The 21378-nt window shown below is 44.3% G+C and overlaps 1 protein-coding gene across 1 annotated transcript in view; it reads right to left on the bottom strand.

Annotated features, from left to right (window-relative positions):
- Nucleotides 1-4288: 4288 nt before the first annotated feature.
- Nucleotides 4289-21378, bottom strand: part of schip1 (schwannomin interacting protein 1) — a 296253-nt gene continuing 279163 nt past the window's right edge. Inside the window, exons 10-15 of the mRNA XM_031573820.2 lie at nucleotides 17487-17605; nucleotides 12454-12571; nucleotides 10714-10911; nucleotides 5395-5518; nucleotides 4863-4956; nucleotides 4289-4582 (exon numbers count right to left, since the gene is read on the bottom strand). Of these exons, the coding sequence (XP_031429680.1) occupies nucleotides 4531-4582; nucleotides 4863-4956; nucleotides 5395-5518; nucleotides 10714-10911; nucleotides 12454-12571; nucleotides 17487-17605 (705 nt within the window). The 3' untranslated portion in view covers nucleotides 4289-4530. The remainder of the gene's footprint in view (nucleotides 4583-4862; nucleotides 4957-5394; nucleotides 5519-10713; nucleotides 10912-12453; nucleotides 12572-17486; nucleotides 17606-21378) is intronic.

Raw genomic sequence — 21378 nt, 5'->3', positions numbered from 1 at the left:
GAATGTTTGAGGGCATCTTTGTTGCTTTCTATCTCGACAACGAAATCTTAGAATACCATCCTTTGAGACGAGGTCTGTATATATAGGAGAATCCTACCTACACCATCAAAGGGGTTCCCCTTACGCTGAAAGTGCCGCAACTTGAAGCGTGAGTGATCAAGCGAGTGATTTCCTCTTGTTTAGCCTACATTGGAATATACGCTCGCAAAAAACTTTCGTTTTTAGTTTTGGGTTGTTTACTCATTGCCCTGTTTCGACGAATGATGCATTTACATATTAATACAAATACATTTCAGTTTGAATAATCACGGTCTATGTGCATTCATAAAAAAATATTTCATGAAATGCATGTAACAGTGGCTATTTGCTTTCTGTGTTTTTTTCCCTAGAATTGCTCCTCAGTCATGACTCATTTCAGATAAAATCACCTCTCAAATGAATACATGAAAATGTAATGAGACGTTTTACAGCGAGGTTATTAGATGTTTATAGCGTCCCTTCGGTCCCTAAACGACCGTTACACACTCCAGTCTAAGTCTGAGAGTTTCACTCCTATTTGGTTATTGTAAGGAGCCCCATTCATTGACAGCGATCAGTTAGTAGGGCCCAGGGCAGCAAGTAGGTCGTTGCATTTGAATAGATAGGAATAAAACCTAGACACAGGGTAGCCTATGCAGCACGGCATGCAAAGGAGTAACTCTTCTAGATACCAAACTCAGAGGCTCGTTAACGAAGTAGCCTATGCACTGACACTAAAACACTAAATATTGTCCTCAACTTATCTCGTAAGCTAACATTTAATGTCAACACAATCACACATTTGTGATAACAATGTAACTAAGTCATGATTCCATACCAAACATATAGAAGGATTTCATGCTTTTGGTCTACAAGACTTGTATGACATACATATAGACATATAGATAAACATTGATGTCTCTTGTATGGCTTTGGGAAATATACTGAAACAGTATCAAGCATGTTTTATAAAACTCTCCTTAAAACTGCTCCTCGGACAGTCTCATGAGTTAAAGCCTTACCCCCCCCCCCCCTGTATATTTGTATTTTTATTAGATTTGATTTTGTATATTTGTATTTCATCTGTATGCATTATCACATGACCAGCTTTAATGTAAAATTGTCAGTTATTATTATGTCATTGTATGCATTTATGTGAAATCCCCAAAAAAGAATTGAATATCTAAAATTCTCCTTTAAAATGGTTATTATAACAATCATGACCACATCATTTCTCATTAACTGCCCTTTCACAGTAGACCACATGAAACTTACAAGATGACGGACCTGTGGCCACGGTGGAGGTGTGACATCACCACCAACAGAGTGGGCGGCATCCCGCTGTCAGTTTCACCAATGAGAGGTGCGAGTCTGTGCTCACAGTCTGTGTGAATGTGCGAGCATGTCTTCCTGTTGGGTTGAAAGTGATGTCATGAAGGTATCAGAGAAGGGGCCTCATTTATAAAATGTTGCGTAGAAACCATCCTACATTTGATCTCAGACGTTTTCTGAAATGGTCGTAAGTGTTATTCACAGAAAACGAACGTACGCCCAAAAAACACGTGTACGCCATTCCTGCGTTTATAAATCACAAATGATCGTGGAATTGTGCGCAGCTGAATCTCCGCCCTCAAAACGCCCCTACTTAATCTAATTAGGATATTATCAATGCACAAACGGAGCGCATCCTCAATGCACAAACTCTCTGTGACAATGGCAAGCAAGAAAGAAACATGTAAAAAGAAGAATTATAGTGAGGCTTAAATCGACGTTCTGCTGATGGAAGAGCAGATGCGGGCCAAAACATTGTTCGAAAGCCTGTCAGGTGGCGTAGGCTAATGGCAAAAGCAAAGTATGTGGCATGGTAGAAGACACGTCTCCGAAGCACCAGCGGCCGCACCTGCGGAACGAGCAGCACCAGAAGCCGCATCTGCGGCAGCAGCACCTGCTGCACCAGCATCGGGGCCTCGTCGGCCATCACCAGCTTCCTCTTCTCATTCACAAAGGGACTTGAATGAGTCTGTTAGTGAGGTTGTTGCCGAACTCTGTCCGCTATTGAGGGTTCTTTGAACAAACGTGCCTAAATAAAACATTCTGAAGAAAATGAACATGTGTGCATTTATTCTTATACTGTTGGTATAGTTGGTGAATCAGCTCCCGTCTTCTCAGCGCAGTGATGTGCGTGTTTCAGCCAGCTGGGATGGGAGGGTGGTCATCTTGGTCCATGCGCATTTCGTCTTCTCCTCTATGCCATGGCTTAGACAGATGTTGTGTAGCACACAACAGGCTAGGATGATCTGGCAAACCTTTTCGGGGGCATATAGCAGTCTCCCTCCCGATGCATCCAAACATCGCCACCTTCCCTTCAGCATGCCTATGCTGCGTTCCTCTACCGACCGCGCACGGGCATGTGCTGTATCGAAGTGGGCTTCCTAGGCTGTCTGAGTGTGCGCAATCGGGGTGAGAAGCCATTGGGAACCCTGTTTTGCGCAGAAAATCCTCTTTCACATTTCGCTGTTCCTGGGCACTGTATGGACATGTAATACATTTCGGACACAAGAGGGATAATATCCTCTAACAACGCCAAAGCAGCCATATCTCCTACTGAAAACTGTCACTATCAGGCTTTTCATAGGCTATAAATTGAGCGAAATGTTTTACACGTGTGGAATTAAAATGAATACCTATTAGACGTGAATTTCATTCTTGTATGAATTATTCAAATTGTTTAATTGATTTTATTGAGCGAAACATTCATTTGGCCTTTTACCATTAGCCCTATGGTGACGGTGGTGGTGACGATGATGATGATGAAACTGCTTGTCGGCGCTCGGAGAGTTCCGAATTCCTGCAGTACTCCAGTATTGCCACAAGGAAATGTACTTACACGAACTAGAACCAGACGTAGAGATACGTCCTTTTCTACGTCTAAGACGGTTTTTATAAATCTGTACTTAGACGTGGATTTGATCGCACGAACACTCTCAGATCAAATCTGTGCGTAAGTACGTTTTATAAATGAGGCCCAAGGAGAGGTCATTCCAACCAGTCTCACCTAACGGCCTACCTAGCTCTGGTTGGTCTATTTTCAAGTTTGTCTGTCACGTTTATCTGAATACCAAATCAAACCACGTTTACACGTTCAAAAGTAAGAGTATCTTCTGAGAGACCTTTGTGTTTTGTTGCAGGAGGTCTTGATATTATGATTCCATAACATAATTAGTCAGTTACTTGAGTAAACACAAGCATGAGTAATATTTTAACACAAGTCATTTATGAAAATGTACACTGGCAAAAACACACAAAAACACCAACAGTATATGAAACAAAGTTTTATTTTTTTATTTTACATATCTGTACATAAACATTTCTTCCCTCAAATAAAGATTCTGAATACAACAGGATGGAAATGATATTAACACACTTATTCATTTAAAATGACTCGTGTCAGAAAAATCAACATTCACAAAATGTTGAATACCGATTAGAGTGAACAGATTACCAAAAGCTACGACTTTTACTACAAGGCAGGCATTTATCCTTCTTCTCCTTTAGCACCTTCAAAGAAAAGTTTCAGTTGAAAACTACCATTTGTGCAGAATAAGAGACCAACTTTTCAATACTGTCCAACTTAAAAAAAAAAAAGTCTCAGAAGTTAGGTCTTTTTTGTTCATATATATATTTTTTTCTTTCCTTTTTTTTTTTAACAGACTCAACTCCCTACTAATTGCTTAGCATATATATATTTTTTTTCCATAGTTTTGCATTTGACAATTATAATTTAGTGGCAGAGTTAAAAAAAATGAACTGTAAAGAAGCAAGGCCAATCACAGGGACAGTATCCAAGACTCACACTTAAAAGATTTCATCTGTCATGAAGTGCTCCATCTTCAGCAAGTTTTTTTTTTCTTTTTCTTTGTACAACCACAGAAGCAAGTGAAAGAGGCGGCCCTCTTCTGGACTGATGGAGGTGATGGAGAGAGATGGAGCAAATATCAGGGTAGGGGTGGGGGCATCAGTGGCAGATATGGAGGATGTGTTGGGGGGGGGGGGGGGGGCTGGGGGCATCAGTGGCAGATATGGAGGATGTGTTGGGGGGGGGGGGGGGGTTGGGCTGGGGGCATCAGTGGCAGATATGGAGGATGTTGGGGGGGGGGGGGGTTGGGCTGGGGGCATCAGTGGCAGATATGGAGGATGTGTTGGGGGGGGGGGGTTGGGCTGGGGGCATCAGTGGCAGATATGGAGGATGTGTTGGGGGGGGGGGGGTTGGGCTGGGGGCATCAGTGGCAGGTATGGAGGATGAGTTGGGGGGGATTGGGGGAGGGTGGGGTGGATAGGTAAAGGTGGTGGTAGCCTTATTTGGAGAGGGTCTTTCCCTCCATTTCTATGAGGTGTGTGTGTGTGTGTATGTAAGAAGGTGGTAGGCGCATTTGGACAGGGTCAGGATCAGGGTCATTGAGCAATGTGGAGTATGTCTGAGTTTGGGGGAGGGGTGGTATGGTTGAAGAGTCTTCATTTGGAGAGGGTCTTCTCCGCCAAGTGTTTCTGCTGGCTCTCGGCATGCCTGGACACACACACACACACACACACATACACACACACACACACACACAGAGAGAGAGAGACAAACCAGGATACAGTTACAAAATGTACAACCAAATTCCCCCTCGGCATCTCTCATAGTCACAAGATCACTCCAATGCAAGAGATGAAAACACTGAAAGAGAGATGAAAAGAGACAGAGAGAGAGAGAGAGAGAGAGAGAGAGAGACAGAGACAGAGCGAGAGAGAGGGAGGGAGAGAGAGAGACGTACAGACAGAGACAGAGTGTGTGTGAATCTTACCTGGTCAGGTCTTCGATGTCCACCAGCATAGCGTCCTGCTCCATGTGGAGCTCATCTCTGATCAGTAGCAGCTGCACGAGCTCCTCATTTAGACCTGAACACACACACACACACACACACACAGACACAGAACACCTACATGTCAGTCATACTCATGTTATGTGCATTCACTCATTTGGGATCAAAATCACAACAGATTTACTTGGCAGCATTCCAGGATTTGAAATGATCTATAAAAATTATCTGGTGTGACTGCTATGTAGATATTGGTGAATGATCTGTGTGTGTTGAGGCATTTGTAAGGTTTGTATTTATGTTTGTGTATATGAGTTAGTGCGCATGTTTGTATGTGTGTGTGTGTGTGTGTGTGTATGTGAGCGAATCCTTATATTCTCGATCTGTGAGTGGATGTTGTTGACGATGACCTGGAGTTGGCCGAGGGTCATGTCTCTTTGTGTGTGTGGGTGGATATACGTGTATGTGTGTGTGTGTGTGTGTGTGTGTGTGTATGTGAGCGAATCCTTGTGCTTACTCTCGATCTGTGAGTGGAGGTCATTGACGATGACCTGGAGCTGGCCGACGGTCATGTCTCTGAGGTCAGACGGCTTCAGGCTCCTCTTCATCAGGCACTCACTGATGTGAGGCATATGTGGCAACTACAGGAACACACACACACACACACACACACACACACACACAGAGACACACACATACACACACACACAGAAACAAACACAACGTTAGCAGTAGCTGATGCTTCTAGCCACATCAGTAAAGCACAGTTTAACGATAGTGTAATGACATGCGTGATCCCTTTGCCTGGAGTCCTCAAACTTATTACTGCCTTACTCTACAAGCTATACAAGGACAAAGTTATTGCACCACACACACACACACATCTGGTGTGGTGCAGCATTGGAGGGTGGTCAGTGTGTAGGAACACAGGCAGGAGATGTGTGTGTGTGTGTGGGGGGGGGGGGGGGGCACAATGAGAATAATAATGAAATTAAAGATGACAAAAAAGACATAAATTCAGTTCCTGAAAATTTTACAACAAAAATATTTAACACTGAGTCAGTCTTGGGCAGCACCCCGCACTGTGTGTTTCCCCTGTCCAATGGAGGGTCAGCCAGGATGTGTGTGTGTGTGTGTGTGTTTCCCCTGTCCAATGGAGGATCAGTCAGTGCCAGCCATGCTGTCACAGTGACACCAGAATGATGTTGCATTGTTCTGTTCCAGTGCGTATACGCCCCTGTAAATATTCAGGATGAGTGTGTGTGTGTGTGTGTGTGTGTGTGTGTGTGTGTTTCCACGGAAGGTGTTCGCAACAAAATGGAAGATTTATTGAAGTGACTCTCTTCGTTGAGAGAGAGAGAGAGAGAGAGAGAGAGAGAGAGAGAGAGAGAGACACAGGGGGGGAAAAAAGACGACATAATTTTCTCCACATTTCACTGTCTGTGGATATGTTGGATAGTTCAACCCAAAAGAACATCATGGGACACATCCTGGAAAGCACCAGAAACACCGGACAACCGGTGCACCACACTTCAACAGCCAAGAAAACATAAAGTAAAACAACAGCAACTAAATAATACCCTTACGGTCTTACTGTAATAAGCCCAATGCTGACCATCAGAACTCCACCCTCACAAATTCAAGCCAACACTCACTCCCCTGGAGGTCATGATGACAACAAATGGTATACATTTATTTTTTCCCCTTAACAAATAAAGTTTCTTTATATCAATAAAATCATTGGCCCTCAATTATTTCTACTTCTTAGAGCCAAGGTGTTGAAAAGTCTTTTAGAGTCTAAAACCCAACTTATACAATCGTCAACAAGTAAACAACAAGATAATAATCTGAATCTCAGGTGTGTTGAAGTGTATGTGTCTGTATGTGTGAGTGTGTGTGTGTGTGCGTGAGTGTGAGAGTGTGTGTGTGTGTGAGAGTGTGTGTGTGAGTGTGTATGTATGTTTCGTTTCCCTGTGTTTATGTGACATACCCATTGCAAAGAATTTACTATACATCCATCCAAGCGTAAGAACAAATGTGAGAGTGTGGGTGTGGGAAATTTCTCTAGGTGACATTGCCTTGACATCTTACCAAAGGTAGATAAGACACAATAAAAAATGGTGATTTCCCTGCCGGCTGGCGCACACTAACATACACATCTCTGTTGTGGGTGATGGTAACTGTGGCCTGGCCTTATCTGGCCTGATGCAACCCACAAACAGGATGCTGAATAATAAGAAATGTAATTTTTTCTGTGATGAATCACAATAGATGTAATTTTTTCTATGCTGAATCACAATCATGATGAATGTGTCTTTATGCATCACTGCGCAAGGTTTTAGAATTCATTTTTTTTTCTTTCGATTGCACATGTCTGTATTTCCCTGAGACTGCAGCAGTAAGACATGCTACTTAGCTCTGTCACTTTGGAGCCTGGTCTCAGTTTGAACTAGGGACTGCAGTAGTAAATATCGGTTTGATGATAATTATTAATTACTAACTATAACTAGACACTAAAGTAGTAAATGTCTATTTGATGATAATTATTAATTACTAACTATAACTACACACTAAAGTAGTTCATGTCTATTTGATGATCATTATTTTGACGACTGTGTGTGGTTTGAGGAGAAAAACGGTTCAGATTTGAATGTTTTTGAAAACGTGTGGTGTGTGTGCTGTGCAGTGTTACGTGTGGTGTTTGTATTGTGCATGTTACATGCGGTGTGTGTATTACATGTGGTGTGTCTGTGTTGCGTGTGTGTTGTGTGCCGTGTGTTTTGTGTAGTGTATATATTACATGTGGTGTGTGTGTGTGTTGTGTGTGTTATGTGTTGTGTGTGTATTGTGTGTGTTTCACGTGGTGTGTGTGTTTGGTCCTTCCTGCTACACGTGTCTCTTCCCCGCTCAGCCTCCACCTCTATGGTTCCTCGTGGTGCATTCTGGGATTTGTCACGCTCTCATGGGGAGGGAGAACCCCCCCCCCCCCCCCCCCCCCCCCCCCCCCACCACCACTCATGAGGCTCTGAGCGAGCGCTGGACTCCTGCCCACACTTTGCTTTCACTTTCACTTTTCTCTTCTGACTCTCTTTCAACAGGGACTTTATCCCTGTTTTGGTGGACAAATGGGTAGGTTTTTTTTTGCATGTGTGTTAATGCATATGTGTGTGTGTGTGTAAATGTGTATGTGTAAATGTGTGTGTGTGTATGTGTTTGTGTGATTACGTAGTGTGACAGTGCTAGGAAGCTTCCGTGGGCGCTGAAAGCTGACGCTATCAACACGGCGTCATGTACGAAGACACGTGACAGACAGTAACAGAGGAGGCGGTAGAGTGAGAGAGAGAGAGAGGGGGGAGAGAAACAGGGGGAGGCAGAGAGGATATTGAGTGAGAGAAAAAGTGTGGTTTGTGTGAGTGTGAGGTCATCAAGTCTCTAGTTGTTAGGTGTCCGCCTGCCAAGTTTATAGTGCTGAGTTGAGCTCAGTTAAGATGGCTTCTGGTATTTCATATTTTTCATGATGTAATCCCAAAAAATAAAACGTGTTCTACTGATGTCACTGATGTTTAATGAGTTAACTGCCGTATGCAGACTGTAACTGATGATTGAGACTGAGATTGAGATGAGCCCCAGGGGGTCCTGATCCAGAGTCAGTGGGCAACTACGCAAAATAAAATAAGACAGAAAGAAAACTAAGAGATTCCAGAGAGGGTTGATGACAGAACTGTGAGAGTGACATTTAGCAGGCAGGTGACTACACTGACCGTCACTGAGAACTACCCCAGTGGACACGCTGGAACAGGAAATGAGCAGCACAGGGTAAAGCTGTTTCCTAAAGGCTAGGTGGGCTGTTGATGAGTGTTCACGTTATATATATAATGGGGAGATTCTTGCAGTATAGTAACGATGAGTTCAGTCAGACAATATCTTTCATAAAGTGACTTAAGTTACTGTGAGAGCCTAACAATGAAACCTTAATGCACACTGGAACACTGTTGTTAAAATAAACTCTTTTGAATTTTATTACAATTAACTTTTTTTATTTCATAATCATCAAATGACTGAACATATGAAACACCTGCTCTCTCTCTCTCTCGCTCTCTCTCTCTCTCTCTCTCTCTCTCTCTCTCTTTCTCTCTCTCTCTCTCTCGCTCTCTCATGTTGCTATGGCTGTTTTGTGTACTAATAACTGTAAATGAAAAGACACTAAAAGTCAAAGTCTTCTTATTTATGTATATCTTCTTCATTCAGTGGAGCTGAAAATGTGGGGTTGCCATTTTGTTTGAAAGAGCTGCTGTTCCCTCCCAGGTTGTGCTCTGTGGTCTCTAGCTTTCAGTCTTATCTGCTCTGGCGTCTGAGCGCACAGCCCTGGGCAACCACACCAGTGCCTCCTGGGTGTGTGTGTGTGTGTATGTGTGTGTTTGAGTTTGCACGTGTGTGTGTGTTTGTGTTTGGGTGTGTTTGTTTGAGTTTGCACACGAACGTGTGAGTTTCACTGTGGACGAGTGTAAACAACAGTTGCATGACATCACCAAAGAAGAAGTGATGTCATGAGTACAGGAGAAAAATGTGCTCATACATAAAACCACCATTCTACGGCAGTACACACACTGGCAGTACACACACTGGCAGTACACACACTTGCAACATCGCAATGCTGCGGTCATGTGATGCCTAGCGCGGGGTTGAGCTCAGAACCGTCAGCACCGAAATCTTTTCTTTTTTTTTTTTTTGCTGGTGAAACTTACAGGAGTGCATATGGTGTGTGATATGAAACATTAACGAAATAATCATTATTTAGTTATCATCACTGACTGTCAAAACGTTTCAGTTGCTGATCACTTCAGCTTCGCATGTGAGGGGGAGGGACAGCCCATTAAACATTTGTGGGATTTCTTTTGTGTGTGTCTGATTATCATTAATTCTTTTTTTGGCTTGAGTACAGAAATCGATTCCATCTTAAGTGCAATTGCATAGCGAAAATACTTATCTTATGTGGTAAGCTAATGTGCGCGTATAGTTGATGCCAGCCGGATGACATTATTCAATTCACCAATGGTCACGAATGTAGTTCCTATACATTTTGGCTTTGTTTTACATCGACCTTTAATAAAATATTATTTTACTATAGCTTGCCTGTGTCAGAGCACACAAGTTACTTTAGACACTATGTGGTTTCCACGGCAACGTTGTCGCTGGCCGTGTTGTAGTAATGTACAGTGGGTTCCTTGTAAGATCTTTAAAAGTGTGTAGAGTCCCTTTTCTCTCCTCTTCCACAGCACCACCGTCAGCCTATACTGGTTTTGGTTTCCATTTGTCAAAAAACACAGTTGGAACTAGGAAGAAATCCCAAGGAGTGCTGAATCAAAACTGTTGGTCAAAATGGTACTAGCCTGCTGCTGCTAGTGACCTTTAGTTTAGTTTAAAAGAGCCAAACTGTGGGAATATGTTGCTTCTTCACCGTGGTAAGAAAAAATCCATACCGTAGCCACTTGTAGCCACAAGCCATTCTTGTAGCCACACTTAAAGGTGGAGGCCCTGCTTGCATCATGCAAACCGTGACCATTGAGACGACCATACAGACCTCAGGGGAAGACCGATGTGTGCAGAGACTACACGGGACAGGAATGAGAGTGTGTGGACAGAGAGAGAAGGGATGAAAAATAGTGAGATTCTCTCTTTCTCTCTCTGTCTCTGTCTCTCTTTCTCTGTGTGTGAACATGTCTTCCTCTCTCTCTCTCTCTCTCTCTCTTTCTCTCTCTCTCTCTCTTTCTCTCTCTCTCTTCCTCTCTCTCTCTCTCTGTATCGGTGTGCACATGCAAGTGTTTTTTTCTCTTACCAGGTCGGCGACGGGGGACTTTTTGCGATTCTGCTTCTCCACCTCCACCTGCATCTTGGCCATGGGTTTGGCCATCGCCAGCGCCAGCTTGGCCTCCGCCTGCAGCTTCTTCTGACGGCTCACAAAGTCCATGTCCTCCAGAGACTCTGAGTCCTCCTCCGTGGTGTCCCGGTCCGAGTAGGACGAGCTCTGCTTGCTCTGTAGGACAGACAGAGAGAGAGAGAGGGAGAAGGAGACAGACAGAAAAGAGAGAGAGAGAGAGAGTGAGAGAGAGAAGGAGGGAGACAGACAGACAGAGAGAGAAGGAGTTAGACAGACAGAAAAGAGAGAGAGAGAGTGAGAGAGATATTATACACAAACACAAACCCATCACACGTTGTCCATCAGAGTTACAGTTCCAAGGTGTTTTCAGCATATTTCCAATGTGTTGAAGGTATATATGTCACCATACATTTAGTAAATATATATCATATATTCTCCTACATTTGTATCTACAATGTGATCGTCACATCATTTTGTATCGTATTGAATCAAATAGGGTCATCATGTCAAATATCAATTTTGTTAAGGTTTATCATACGTACTGTGAATGTCAAATTTCAGATGCATTCTAATGAGACAGACAAGAGCGAGTTTCAGAAGATATGTTTCAGTTCCTGTCTGTGTTCTTCTGATGCCTGTGCTTAGTGTTGAATCTAAGCTGCATTGAGCTCAGACAGACAATATTCCTGAGCGGTGGCAATACTTTCTTTAGATTGTATTCATATATTCGTGAAGGATGTGAACTGCAATTGAAGCAGGCCAAATATGATCCCCCATTTCCCTGCTTCTTACACTCGGACGGAATGATATGAGAAGCCTGTCTGTTTTCTCACGCATCCCTCAAGTGTGAAAGGACCACTGGGTTTCGAACAGTGAAGCCTTCTTATAATCTTATCCAGCTCCTTCTTACGATGGATCTTTAGTCAAAGCCATCACAACTGTTTCTTGTACCTTCATGTAAAACTGTTTGTAATATGAAATGTAGTTGTACTGATCTATAATGTGTGTGTTTCTATGGTGGTAGTGGTGGTTGTTAGGGGGTGGTGGGGGGGGGCTTGCACCAGTTCCTGAAAAGAGTAAGTACATGCTGAAATCACGTGTCTCATCCGACGTAGTGAAATCTGCTCAGGTCTACAAATGACAATCACAGAATTACCACTGGAAAGGGGCGCTTCCTGGGGACCCGATCATGCATTGCAAACAGCTAGGGGGACCACATATATGCTGTTTCCAAGAAGAATGGTGGCATTTCTACATTTTTGGCCATAGTGTTAATGAAAAATGTGACAAAATATGTTTGTAAGAGACCTTTTTCCCATGACTAAGACAGGACGATGATGTGATGTGATGTGAAGAAGAGGAGAACCATTTCTTTTTTTTTATAGTACTATGGTAATTACTTCTCTAACAAGCAACCGCAACCAAAATGGCATGTTTTTAGATTATTCAATCAAAATCAATTAACCTAATTTGGCAATATAGACAGAGATATTGAAATTGTTATTTAGGAAAGTATGAATATTTGTGCCACAGGAAAGGTTGTTCATTTCTCTCATGACATTAACAAAAGATTGAGGATATCTATTTTACACGGTTTTGTCTGTTTTTCCCCTAGAGCCTGTAATATAATCCACTTAGTTATGAGTTCCATTGCAGTTTTTGCTGTTTTATAGTCCTGTATAGTGTATGTAAGCCCACCATAGGAGAGAGTGGTGTGTCCAGACTGGTCTCTGTCTTGCTGTCATCTGCATCACTGTCTTTGTCGCTGCTGCTGTCGTTCACAAAACAGATCTGGAGGTTCATCCCGCTCTGCAGCCTGAGGAGAGACACACAGAAGGAATACAATAAGTTACCACAGCAACAGTCGCCATAGTGACATAATTAAATTAGCTATAGCATCAACTGATAGTAAGACATCTGAAGGCATTAAAGCAACAATTGACATAGTGAGACACCTGAAATTGCCATAACAACAACTTACATGGTGAGAGAAACTGAAGCTGCTATGGACATGGCTTTGACAGCAACCTGAAACTGCTATGCTAACTACTGCATTGCTAAAAACGCTTAAACTGCAAAAAGAACCTGAATTGGCCAGACACCTGAGCTTTCGCCATCAACAACTGCCTTGCTGAGACACTTCAAGTTACTATGGTGACAGGTGCCTCGGCAACAGGCCTGAAGCCTCGATAGCAACAGCGGCTCTGCACTGTACTACATCATTAACATTATTACACCTTTGGTGAACAAACTGTTGTTTCAATTTGTGTGGAGTTTCAGGGAACAAAAGGGACTAGGTTGGTAGTTTCACCGATGACACATGGTACAACATGGTGCATCCCTGGTCAGTTTCAGGGAGCGGAGGCTTCTTATTGGAGCTATTCCGATATTTTGAAGTTAAACTGTTGACGTTAAACTGAAATTTCATGAGATGAACCAAACAACTACACGCTAACACGGTACAACCATAGCACTCTCTCAGCCATATCAGTCTCTCAGCCATAGCCCTCTCTCTGGCATTGCACCTTCGTGCAGCCTTTGGGGAAAACACAGAGCGACAAGGCCAACAAGGATGTGAAACAGCGAGGCCAGCTCTCTCAAAGCTTTCCCTCCCTGTAGATGCAGCCAGGTGCTCTCCCTGAGCAAAGGTAGAGGTAGAGGATGTGGATCAGGGGAAGATCTAAGGGCTGCTCGATTATGGAGAAAAAATATAAAAATCACGATCATTTTGGTCAATGTTGAGATCACGATTATTTAACGCGATTACTCATTGACTTAAAAACAAAATGCATTTGTTGAATTTTTTTTATTTGTCTTTTTTAACAGTGGATTTTCCTGCAAAACATTTAAATAAAAAAAAAAAAATTCATCTGGTCGAACTATTTATTAGTTTCTGATTAGACAAGACGCATTCCATGAGTGAGGACATCCGGGAACAACCTTCACTGCTGGTAATGATATACTTTGGAATTTAGAACTGTAGAATTGTACGACGTCAACACATTCATTCATTCAAAGCAAGAGAGTGGAATGGTAGGCAGTGATTTTATAACCTTACAGTTGACAGTTTCCGAGTGAGGAAAGGGACCAAATGGAGTAGGGGGGATGTTGAAATGAACATGTAATATGAAGACAGGTGAGTGTACAAATGAATGTGCACAAATAGCCTCTCTGACTTGACTTGGCAGCAGAGTGACGGTATTGACGCCGAAAACGCAGAACTTGTTTTTAGGGCAGAGAATGAATAAACAAAATCGACACAATCTGGTGTCTCCAAACTCAATTTGTCAGTAGTAGAACTGTTGTATAAGAACAGTATGACACTTGTGTTTGTAGGGTTGGTAAAGGATATCCTCAAAGCTGTGATTACAGCTGAAACGGTTTGAACTGTCTTGTTGACCGAAGGCTCCCTTTCTGTCATCTTGGCTCGAGCTGAACTAAACATGCCTGGCTAGTAAGTCTGGGCATTTAGGGAGGGGTGCAAGCAAAAGGAACGGAAAGGGCTGCGCTCGATTTATAATAATTGTAATTCAAATTGAAATTCTATGAATCGCCCAGCCCTCTGAGATGTGCCGACAGCTCCCTGTCGGCACATCTCAACGCCTTAACGTAAATTAAGCTGGGGTTGGGATTTCAGGTTTATTCATCATTGCTTCTTCTTTGTTGTCATGACCACCCAACTACCCAGAAGTCCAAACCTTCTCTGATGAAAAGCTGTGCTGTCCCTAAGATCTGGATTTGTGTAGAGAGAAATAATTTAGGTGCTGATGTTTTTTTTTGATCAGGCAGGGAGCGAGAACAGGGGGGAGAGAGAGAGCGAGAGAGCGAGAGGAAGAGAGAGAGAGAGAGAGAAAGAGGGAAAGAGCAAAAGAAATGGAGAGAGTAAAAATTGAGATGTTGGATGAGGGAATGCAAAAAGGCCCTTATCAAATCATGGCAGACCAACCAGTTGGAGCACCCTAACATGACCACCCTCTTCAGAGGAGAGGTCGGAGTTCACGGAGAGCACCTTAAAATGACCACCATCTTCAGAGGAGAGGTCGGAGTTCACCGAGAGCCCCCTAAAATGAGCCCCATCTTCAGAGGAAAGGTCTAGTCAGTGTGAGCTCACCTAGAGCACAGGGAGGTGCTCTGAAGAGTTATCACATGATGAGGTCGTACAGAAATGATTCAAACGCTCAGAGACCTGACCGAGGCAGTGACGCGTGGAGGAGGGGGGCTGCATACACCTTGACTAGTTTCACTCACCTCCTCCCCCCCTCACGCAAGCAAGGGGCTTCTGAACCAGCCCTCGCACGCATTCTCACAGGATGGTGTTTTTTTTCTCTGTCATATGACAAATAAATTTGACTCTAGAACAGATTTAAAGGCAGAACAGATGAGGCAGAAGTGACCATGTCAACTTTCACATAGCACAATGGTCATTATCACAAATATCCCCCAAGATTTACAGGAAAGCTCAGCTTAGGGAACTTCCACCCATTAATCTAACATGCCTACGGCTGCACTGGTTATCTCAGAGACCTCGGATACAGTTAATGGCATTAGGAAGCAGCTGTAGGCAGAGCTGCTGTAATTAAGCTTGGGAGAACTTGAATGATTAAATAATGTTTCAGGGGAGCTATGAATAAATGATTCCGCAATGGACCTATGGATATGTTCAAGTCGTTTCTCTTCTCTGCAGCGCTTTTGAATGTATAACATTTTCCAATTTCAATTATTTTGAGTGACAAATCAATTTTATAGTTTCAAAATAATAAATAATGAATTAATAACCCCAACTGCAATTGTTTTATTTTGTGTTTAAAAAACCCCCAACAATTTCTCCTGTTGAATTCAATCTTATTTCCGAACAGATTCTCTCTTTTTAAAGGTTTTGTACATGGTGAAAATGAGACTCAAAGATCATTGAGATCATTCATTTGTGACGAGATCATTCATTTGTGATGTTTGCTTGTTTGTTTTTGACCAGACACAGCAGCATGCACATCTACCTCCCAACCTCAAAACTAGGGGACCTTTTCAGAACCCTAGCAGGCTTCCCATCAGGCCTGGGGTTTGGATGGGGGACATGAGGGAGGTAGTGCAGGGGGAAGAGGGCCTCTTCTGGGATGTGTAGGTTTGAGGAAGTCCTCTGTGTCTTCCCTTAATGTCCACCCTTTACTCTCCTCTGCGCTCAGAGACACTGCCCGTGAATGACCTTTGCCTTTTCAGATGCCAGGGCTGCGGTCGGTGTGTGTCATACCTGTGGTCGAACCCACACACACACACACACACACACACACACACACACACACACACACACTCACACACACACACACACAAACAGCAGCATGCACATCTACCTCCCAACCTCTAAACTAGGGGACCTTTTCAGAACCCTAGCAGGCTTCCCATCAGGCCTGGGGTTTGGATGGGGGACATGAGGGAAGTAGTGCAGGGGAAAGAGGGCCTCTTCTGTGCATCTGACAATAAAAGACTTGTGACTTGTCTTCTGGGATGTGTAGGTTTGAGGAAGTCCTCTGTGTCTTCCCTGAATGTCCACCCTTTACTCTCCTCTGCGCTCAGAGACACTGCCCGTGAATGACCTTTGCCTTTTCAAATGCCAGGGCTGCGGTCGGTGTGTGTCAGACCCGTGGTCTAACCCAAACACACACACACACACACACACACACACACACACACACACACACACACACACACACACACACACACACACACACACACACACACACACACACACACACACACACAGACACACTGTGCAGTTTCTATTTCTCGTCACTTACTGTCATCTCTCTCTCTCACACACAAACACACACATATTCTTTCTTTCACTCTCTCTGTATTTTTGGTATAAGCTGGGGTCAGAAAAGGTGATAAAAAAATGCGAATGCTTGTCAACCAAAAATAACAAACAAAACTCCCTCGTGTGCAAAATCCCCCCAAGATTTCTGGCGGGCTTTCAGGGAAACGTATATGCACTGAGATCAGACCCTCCAATGAAAGCGGGAGCAGGAATGTGCTCCACCGTCATTAGACGCTCCCAGACTCAGTCATGGCACCGAGGCTAAAGGGCAACGATACTGTGAGTTCATGCGAGACCATCCTCTCATTAGGCCTCTACTGGGGGGAGTCCATGGTACAGTTGCACTGACGCGACCTCACAACCTGTGATCCTAATGATTCACACACACACACACACACACACACACACACACACACACACACACACACACACCTTAACAGCACTTTACTTTTGGAAGAGAAAAATGACAGAAAATGACATGAAATGTAGTTTGGCTGTTTTAGGCATTACGTGACAACAGTCATTTCTTTCTTTCCAGCATGCTAATTAAATAAGGACAGATATAAACCCGCACTAAATGTCCTCAAGTCTCTCAACTGTTGACACTATACACCCTGGTAACATATTCATATTCAGTGAAGATGATAGATTCAGAGAAAATGGTTTCATTCCTGTCTTTCGCTTTGACTTTAAAAACACGCACTCAAACACATAATAATAATAATAATAATAATACTTATATAATTATAACTTATATAGCGCTTTTCTAGGTACCCAAAGACGCATACACAAACACACAAACACACAAACACACACACACACACACACACACACACGCACACACACACACACACAAACACACACACACACACAAACACACACACACACACACACACACACACACACACACAGAGAGTCCTACCGTGAAGACAGACTGGGTTTGCCACTCTTGCTGCAGCTGGTGTAGATCCCGGGTCCGTCGTCGAAGAAGCTGCCCAGGGCGAGCTTCTGCCGGATGGACTCTCTCTCATTCTTCTGGGCCTGCCGTGGGGAAACACACAGGTGTGGTAAGAGACCTGGACACACACACACACACAACAGCACTACACGCCTGCCGGTAAGAGACCTGGACACACACACACACAACAGCACTACACGCCTGCCGGTAAGAGACCTGGACACACACACACACAACAGCACTACACGCCTGCCGTGGGGAAACACACAGGTGTGGTAAGAGACCTGGACACACACACACAACAGCACTACACACCACAGAGATGACTGTAGAGAGCGGCCCAGCGTGAAGCACAGCAACACTACACACCCGCAGGAGGGAGTGCTTAGAGACGGGGTTTGAGTGTTACACAGCAACACTACACCCGCAGGAGGGAGTGCTTAGAGACGGGGTTAGAGTGTTACACAGCAACACTACACCCGCAGGAGGGAGTGCTTAGAGACGAGGTTAGAGTGTTACACAGCAACACTGCAGGAAATGTACACTGTGAACTGGAATCACACTTTATGTAGACTTGCATACGCATATTTATCGAATTAAAAATAAATAAATCTAACACTTGGCGTCAAGACACAGACGTACCGTATGTCTATGGCCAAGGCCAAGATGAGGACATAGACCATTTTTCCGAGACCAAAAAGAAACCACAACGACTGGAGAATCCCAAACTAACCATAGAGGGCTTCCAGGGGCTGGGGCATGAAGGACCCGCAACAAGGGGGCGAATATTAGCTATATAAACTGGACACTATACTTATACTCAATACACTTTACACTGAGCTCAGTGCACATAACAACACAACTCCAGCCCTAAATTTCCCTCAGGATAAATAAAGTACCTATCTGACTGTGTGGAGGCCAAAAAAATACTCTCTTGAAGGAGAGAATGCATTGGAAAGAGCCTTGAGCTTTTGTGGGTTCTTTGCCTGTCATTCTGTTAAAACCCATAAAAATTCTACCAAAAAAATATGAATTCCTTGAAAGTTTGAAAGTTTCTTCAGCTACTGGCAGAGTTGCTCTGAATATACCTTGTGACTAATTTCGAAACCCTACCCTAGAAAGAGCATTGAGAGATTGGCACTACTCCGGATGTCCACTAGATGGCAGTGTTGGGAGGGATATCGGCTTTTGCCTCCAGTAATTTTTCCCCTCATGCCTATTGACTTCTATGCAGCAGCATCAGTCAACTACCGTAAGCACAAACACCTGAAAGGTCACAGAATGTGTGTGCCTCAAGAGAGGAACCTTTTGTTCAGTTAATGGCTGAATTAATGTCAGTGGTTATCTTTACAGGACAGGTGCCTGTGTGTGTGACAAAACACTGCCTGGGAGTTCACTGGTTTAGGCTAGCTAAAATAAACTGAATTTATACTCTTTTACCTCAGAGTCCTTAACTGACCTAACTGACACATACAGAAAAATGTCTTTAAGCAAAAGACTGCAGTCCAGAGAGCAGATTTATTCGAGTAAATGTGTGTTAATCGTACCAACAACATCTGATATCCATGTTGAGTCAATAACCGTACACACACATTTAAAATCTATTCCTACAGATCCAGTCAAACTGCCCTTGCAGCGGCCAGTGTGTTGTCCGTGTGTTTTGCTGGCCGGTGCGATCAGGCCTGGTTCCTGCTCACATATCTGCAGCTCTTCCACATGGCTGGCTACCCCTGGGGGCTCTGCCAGGAGAGGCTGGCGCAGGCAGGGGGGGACAGGGGGGCAGGCATGGGGTTGGCCTGGTGATACAGCACTCTGCCTGCTGTTCCCACAAACAGCCAGCAGGGGGCGTGAGACTGGCTTGTTCCAGTAAATGTCTTGATTTGAGACACACGCAGACACACATTTTTGTGGTGTTGCAGAAGGCATAACAGATCAACCTCCCATTGTGGGTTCACCTTTTAATATGTCTGACCCAGACACTCACACCCTTCTTGACTACACTTGTGACCCCAGACACTCACACCCTTCTTGACTACTCTTGTAAGACATCCTGGGGTACCTCGAGGGTGTAATGGTACTGGTAGAATGATGACGACTGCACTCGTCTCTTCAGAAACCGCTGCGGTGTGACTGCGCAGCCGTGTTTACTCAGAGACACACATACACACACACACACACACACACACACACACACACACACACACACACACACACACACACACACACGCACCAGGCACACAGTGCTGGCGCCCGCAGACTAGCTCCTGTCGCATTGTGCTCCATTGTCAGGGTGGAGTCTGTGACAGTGACAGATTGGTCTGAGCTCACGTCAGGTCGGGGCCCATGGCCACTGGCGAGCCAATTAGAGCGCTCTCTTTTCCTCTCTCAAAAAAACCACACAGACAGAACGAGAGAATGAGAACGGTTCTCTTTCTGCGGTTCCGTCGTATGAAACAGTCAGCCAAAGCTGCCCTAAAGAGCCTTTTGTGCCGCTTGTCTGCCTGGATGCCTTCCTTTGAGATTGTGTGTGTTTGTGACACTGCAGTGAATGCATAGGACACGTACACACACACACACACACACACACACACACACACACACACACACACACACACACACACATACACAGAAGGATAGACCCCCTACCAGGTTCCCAAGGGAATGGGGTCCCCCCCCGCCTCCGAGGACCATAGTGAGCTCAGGAGGTGTGAAAAAGACACACCATAAAATGCTGACAAGAGGAGCCAACACTGTCTGTGTGTGTGTGTGTGTGATTGTGTGTGTGTGATTGTGTGTGTGTGTGTGTGTGAGTGGTCAACAGAGAATAAACTATTCAAATTCACAGGATACTGAAACCTTCACACCTTCAGTAGCCCTAACAAACTAAAACCATCACAATGTTTAGCCTGAGCTAATGGCATGTGAAACTGTGTGTGTGTGTGTGTGTGTGTGTGTGCGTGTGTCTGTGTGTGTGTGTGTGTGTGTTTGTGTGGGTGTGTGTCTGTGCGTGTGTCTGTGTGTGTGTGTGTGTCCTCACAGAGTGGCCAGGTTAGCACCTGATGTGTTCCTGCTAACAGACACATTAACCAGCTGTCTTTGGAAGTGTGTGTTAGCAACAAGAAGTCCTTGACTAGATAGTGTAGAGAGCCTAGAGAGCTGCAAACTAAAGGCCAATTTATGGTCGTCTGTTTTCTGAGACACGGAGACACGGAGAGCCCTCTCCGACGTTGCAAACCCTCTCCGAGCACCTCTCCGTGGCCTGACGTGCACCTCCCAAATCTTGTAACTATCCCGACTCCGTCAATCCGTCAACACATCGCTGTTTACCTTGTTGGTAGTAGTATGCCAACATTAGATAGCTGGCTCAGACACCTCCAAATCCCTTCAGATGTATTTTTCCCACAACCATCGGATAACCATAAATGTTCGTGAGCCTGTCTAATCCATCTATCCGTCCGTAACACAGTCGTAGAACCATAAAACGGCCTTAAGGCCCTGATGTTTGGCATGGTATTACAGACAGACACACACACACACACAAACACACACACACATAGAAGAATAGTGTGAGGACACAAGCATCTTTCAACTATTTGCACGAGTTATTGTGAGCTGCTGCCCTGTGCTTCAGGGGCAGGCAGACACGTCTACAACCCAAACCAAGCTAAACCAGCCCTGCCTCTGACCACACACACACACACACACACACACACACACACACACACACACACACACACACACACACACACACACACGCACGCACGCACACACAAGCACCCACACATACATAGCCCTGCCTCTGCCCACACACACACACACACACACACACGCACACACAAGCACCCACACATATACA

The sequence above is a fragment of the Clupea harengus genome, chromosome 9 (assembly GCF_900700415.2).
Source record: "Clupea harengus chromosome 9, Ch_v2.0.2, whole genome shotgun sequence".
In the NCBI taxonomy this organism is placed as follows: domain Eukaryota; kingdom Metazoa; phylum Chordata; class Actinopteri; order Clupeiformes; family Clupeidae; genus Clupea; species Clupea harengus.
This window is presented reverse-complemented; position numbering and strand designations above follow the sequence as displayed.